We start from the raw sequence: 5,349 nt of genomic DNA on the forward strand, positions 1-5,349 counted from the left end.
GCTGAAATTTCTGTATATACCCACACAAAAAGAAAGTAACAGTAGAATTTCATGCACATTTTACTTGGATGTTCAAATGCATGTGCTTCTTTTTCTTCACATCTGTTCAAAATAGAATTGTGAATGCTACATTTTTTCATGCTAAATGAGACAAGGGTAACTGACTTTGAAGCTTACTGGTTTTCTTTTATTGAGTAGTTTTGTGTACAGGTTTTTTATCTAGCTACACAGCACTGCTTTTGAGCATAGGTTACTGGACACAGCAGACTTCTCAGGTGATGACTACTTGCATCAGTGTGTTGTAGAATTTTGGAATCATAACACATAGTATGCTGAAGGAACACTTAAAGAATATTGACTCTGTTAAAGCATTTGGTTGTTTCATATAGAAAGCTGTCTGAATAATATGGAAAACCTCTGTCTTCCTCTCCTTTTTAGTGTATTTTTTGCTAAAGGTAGCAAAAAATGCTAAATATAATTTATTTCCTTGAATCAGAAAGAAAAGGTGCCACAAAGTGACATGTTATAATCACTAGCAGCAGAATGTGAATCACATACAGTGTTAGTAAAGTGAATAAGTCTGAACAGAGTCCAAATAGTAAAAGCCTCATTAATAAAAATTAGCTGGATATTTGTAATTAATGGCTTCTGCCTTTTTTGGAGAGCAATACTGCTATGAGTTGTTTTTTACTTCTGGAACTTGCTTTCAGGAGTCAGATTATTTTAACTGAAGGTCACCTTTATGATTGCATCTGAAATACAGCTGTTCTTTCTATTGTTTTTGACTTCTCTACCCAAACTTAGTAAAAAGACGAAAGCTTAAAATGCTTTAAATGTCTATTCACAGTTGGGGCTGTTGATCAATATAATTTCTTATTGCTGTTTCCTACATTTTTCTAATATGGTGAATTTAATTCAAAAGATTCCAAAGGAAAAACACAGTGTATTATGGTGAGATAGAAGAAGCAATGTGGGCCTGAAGCAGTTGCCACACTTCTGATTGGCAAAGATTTCACACTGATGAAAGGTGAGAAGCAGTCTAGTAGAGGTTTGTCACTTAGACGTGTTAGCATATTGGGAATAGCGCATCTGTACTTAAACTCATTAGCATGTGAGTGTAAACTTAGTTTTGACTGAATTCTAGATGTTATAAAGTGCCTGATGTAAAACACACAGACATTTTTGTAAGATACTATCCCCATGTACGTCTCTCTGTTTTCATGGTGAAGTGGTCTTGTACTGCACAAAATTAATACCTTCCAGGCAGAATTAGTCTAGATGTGTTCCAGCACTTTACATGATGTGCTTCTGTGCTGCTCATTCATGCCTTTGGATTAGGCCAGTGCTAGCCCAAAGTAAAATGCATAGAATGCATATAGCATGGATGCAGGGTTTTTGACAGTGTTTTTTCCTAGGAGTTGGTAATTTTTTGGTAGCATTTAATGTAGATGCATCTTAGTGAGGTGTTTGGTTGGAAGTAGGAATTTTTGAAAGGTAGAAGAGGGTTTAAATAACTATTTTTCCTAAAAGTGAATGATGACTGGAAGTGAGATATTGTGCTCATCCATAATTTTTTTACAGAATGCATGGGGAGGGACACTTTGAATCAGAAATTGTTGGAATGGTTTTAAGACTTTCTTTAAACCAACTTAGTGTGGGGAAAGCAGAATTCTGAAGGGTAAAACATCAAGAGCTGAAGTGTGCATTTTTTAATCTGTCTGAATTAATGTACCCATTTGGGAGGACTGGCTTGTGTTTTTGTCATAAATTAAATATTCCAAATAGCTGAAAAATGTTATCTGTTGCTTTACTTATTGAGGGACTGCAGAGTTGATGATTCAAATTTGTGCTTTCAAATGTCACTTCTATAGTTAGGAGTTAGAATGAATATGGATTTGCATAATGAAGGAAACCAACTTGAAACTGAGGCTTGAAAATGGGAGTTCACAGATTTAAAATGGGAAAGGGAGAAAGACACATCACTTAAGATCTGTTGTCATCTCACTTTTATTCTGTTGCTTTCATATATTCTGTTTTTACTTAGGCTTAGCATTGTTGAAGGGTTTCCTATTCAGGTTTTCTTCTATGCTGTGCACATTGGTCCTTCATACTTGACCAAGCATGTTAATAATCCTTTTGGCTATGTGTAACTTGTGATTTATGGGGCAAATGTCCTGAATTTCCATACAACTTGGATATCAAATTGTGGTGTTTAATTTTTTTCTGGTATGTTTAAGAGCACATTGACCCAGTCATTGAGAAGATTGTTTTTGAAATTGAAAACTTTGTCTAATATTACATAGAAAAATGATTGCAAATGAAGGTAACATTATTATCATCCATCAGATGAAAAGGAAGAGCTTTTCATTTTGAAAGCTCATTCTAAGAGATTAAATAATGTTTTGTGGGCAGGCCTCTGTATTACATCTATCAGATAATGCAAAAGATTATTTGAACAGTGTAGGTTTTGATTTTTCCAACTTTCAGCTTGATACTGTTGCAAGAGATATCTAAAATCAATTGTGAATGACTAAAATGCAATTTCGTAACTGTAAATAAGAATAATATACAATTTCATTTCAAAGTAGCACAACATCAGTCTCTAAAGGTCCAGGCTTTTTGTAACTACTGAATAAGTGAAGGTGTGGAAATTATTCTTAGAACAGTAAGCTTAAGGCTAGTTTTAAGTGTATTTGCTTGAAGCAGGCTTTTGCAGGTGGCTTTGGGCAACAAAGGGCTGGAGTAAAATAGAAACAACTTTGCTTTTGGAAAGTAACTGTGGGAGCAGTGTGGTTCTGATGCTACTGCCTGTTGTGTGTTTCTACGAAGAAAACAAAAAGCTTAAATGTACAGCAATAAAATTTTTAAAAGTAACAAAAAAATACTTCCTGCCCCTCATACAGTTATTCCAAACTCTTCTTATGATGAAGGCTTTTCCAGTAAAGCTTATCTGTACCTCTACCAGTATGCATGGGTAAGACCTTCAAATTACACCTTAGCCATTTTTTAAAGGGAGTATCTTAACCACTGTTGTGACCTTCTTGAATGCAATATATGGCACCTGTTGTCTCCTGGAGCCAGTGGCGCTTCTGGAGGTTTTGCAAGGAGCCATAATGCGTCAACAAGCAGGCTTTAGATATCAGAATTTCGTTTTGCCTTTAAATAGATAATACTTCATTTGGGCTGATACTCTAGGAGTTCAGCATCAAAATACTGCCTGTTTAATTATCAGTTTTGTTTTACTTTGATTCTAAGTGTAAATAAATCAAGTCTTGGGGCTGTTATCTGCCTGGTGCATAGTCTTAAAGGAACAGTACAGATGCCCAGGTAAGTATGGGCATCTTTTTTGTAGCCTTGATCCAATTTTCCAAGCTCTAGAGTAGAGCAGGAGTTTAATGCATCCTTAAACTTAGCATTGATTCTCTTCTAAACTATTATATAAGAGAATCATGTGCTAAAAATCATGTCTTAGCCTCTGTTCAAGGTACATAATTACAAAGAACCCCAAGACTTTGAGCAGCTGAACTCGAAGATGCAGACATTTTGTCTGATTCTGACACCCTGGGGCTGGCTGGAATTACGGTTTAGCTCTGTGATGGTAAATGGTTAATCTTCTTTCCAGACCTTCAGCAGAGGTGTAATATTAGAACTAAAGTTTTGAAGTATTAACTCTCTGCATTTTCAACAGTAAATGTTCCTTCTGCTTTTCATTGTGTTCTTGTCTATTTGTGGAGATAAACCTTCGTATTTGTCTTTTGTAGGGTTTAAAAAAAATACTCGGGAATTCTGATTGGGAGGACTTGGAACAGGTAATTGACTCTAGGGCGAACTACAGTATGTAGGATATTGATATGAGGCTGAAGAGGACATGGAATAATTGGCTGGACTGTAATTTGAGGGGAAAGTTCAATTTAAATGAAAACCTGTAAGCTCCTCTCCTGCTATATTTCACACTGTCAGTTTTCATCAACTTAGATATCTATAGGGTAAGGTGGACATACCAAGTTCATTCAATACTTAAAATACATTTAATCGTTACTATGAAATATCGTGGGTTTTTTTCAATTACTATTTAAGAAAACTAGTCTTTCTTTTGAAAGCAAAGGATTGCAAACCTGATAAAATACTTGATGTTTTCCTCGTATTACCGTCACAGGCAAACAGGGATCAAGATGTTCATATGTACTGCAGAATGTTTAGCGTGTCTGATATTTTAAGTCAGTTTTTGTTGCCTATAGTATTTATTTTCAACTTAGAAGGTACAATCCATCAATCCCTTAAAAGAAAGTATTACTTTGTTCCACTGTGCTGACTTATTGGGGGCTTTTTAAAATCTTCTTTTGCACACTTTTAGTAGTCAGTCACACTTAACTGCTGCTAATTCTTCTTTCTTCTGAAGGTGGACTTTTTGCAGAAGGCAGCCTCCTAAAAGGCAGCCCCTTCCTGAATAAATCCTGCTTGCAAAACAGATTAGATGATGATAGATTAGTACTGTAATGCTGGGGACCAAATGGAGCCTGATTGCCTCATTTGGTGTTGCATCTTTCTGTATCATCTAATTTCTTCTGCTTCAGAGATTAATTCTGCCAACAAGGTTAGGATGAATCCCAAATAGTGTGTCAGTGCTTGACTTGCACTTTCAGCTGGGGACAAAGGTAGCTTTCATATCTGCAAGAGCTTGCTATACAGTTTTTAAGATACTCTGCATTATTAAATCCTTCTGTCATTGTCAGCATGTTCCTATAAACTTTTGTTTGCTTTACTTTGGGTCTTGTTTGGGAAGCTTGGGTATTTGCTTTGCTGTTGTGAACTCTCCAGGGTAGGTGGTGAATTTTTTTTTTTTTTAGGTACAGCTGCTGAGTAGGGAACAGTGTAAATGCTGTCCCTTTTTCTTAGCAACAAAACCCAGCAGTGACAAACCACTGCAAAAACAGCATGCCTTTGTGAAACCTGTACAGCTAGTGTTTTCATAAACAGCACTGAAATTTGTCTTGGTAGAAGGTAACAAATAAATCATATCAGTTCCTTATCTAGCACACTTGAATGCAAAACACATTGGGGAAAAAGCTGTAAGCTTCCTGGTGCTGTGGACTTATTTCCCCGGAATTATAGTTCATAATGGAAAAATTGTAGCTTCTCTAACTGTATTTCTTGTGTTGCATTGTACAGTACCTTACATCAATGTTTTAAATGTCATTCCAAATTTGTGTTTCAGGAATTGCCAGAAACAGTTCTCTTAAAGTTTTTTCGACCAGAAAGCACACCAGTACCTACAAGACCAACACCAGAGCAGCTTTCTAATCTTATCAAGACAAGTCTTCATTATCCATAGTCTTTCAATCACTCTTT

The 5,349-nt window shown here is 36.0% G+C and overlaps 1 protein-coding gene across 1 annotated transcript in view; it reads left to right on the forward strand.

The window, feature by feature from the left end:
* Positions 1–5,349, forward strand: part of TRAPPC8 (trafficking protein particle complex 8) — a 58,098-nt gene that overhangs the window by 45,852 nt on the left and 6,897 nt on the right. The window contains 2 exon segments of the mRNA XM_010006897.1: positions 3,762–3,809; positions 5,216–5,346. Of these exon segments, the coding sequence (XP_010005199.1) occupies positions 3,762–3,809; positions 5,216–5,346 (179 nt within the window).

Source organism: Chaetura pelagica, unplaced genomic scaffold (assembly GCF_000747805.2).
Source record: "Chaetura pelagica isolate M959 unplaced genomic scaffold, ChaPel_1.0 scaffold109, whole genome shotgun sequence".
In the NCBI taxonomy this organism is placed as follows: domain Eukaryota; kingdom Metazoa; phylum Chordata; class Aves; order Apodiformes; family Apodidae; genus Chaetura; species Chaetura pelagica.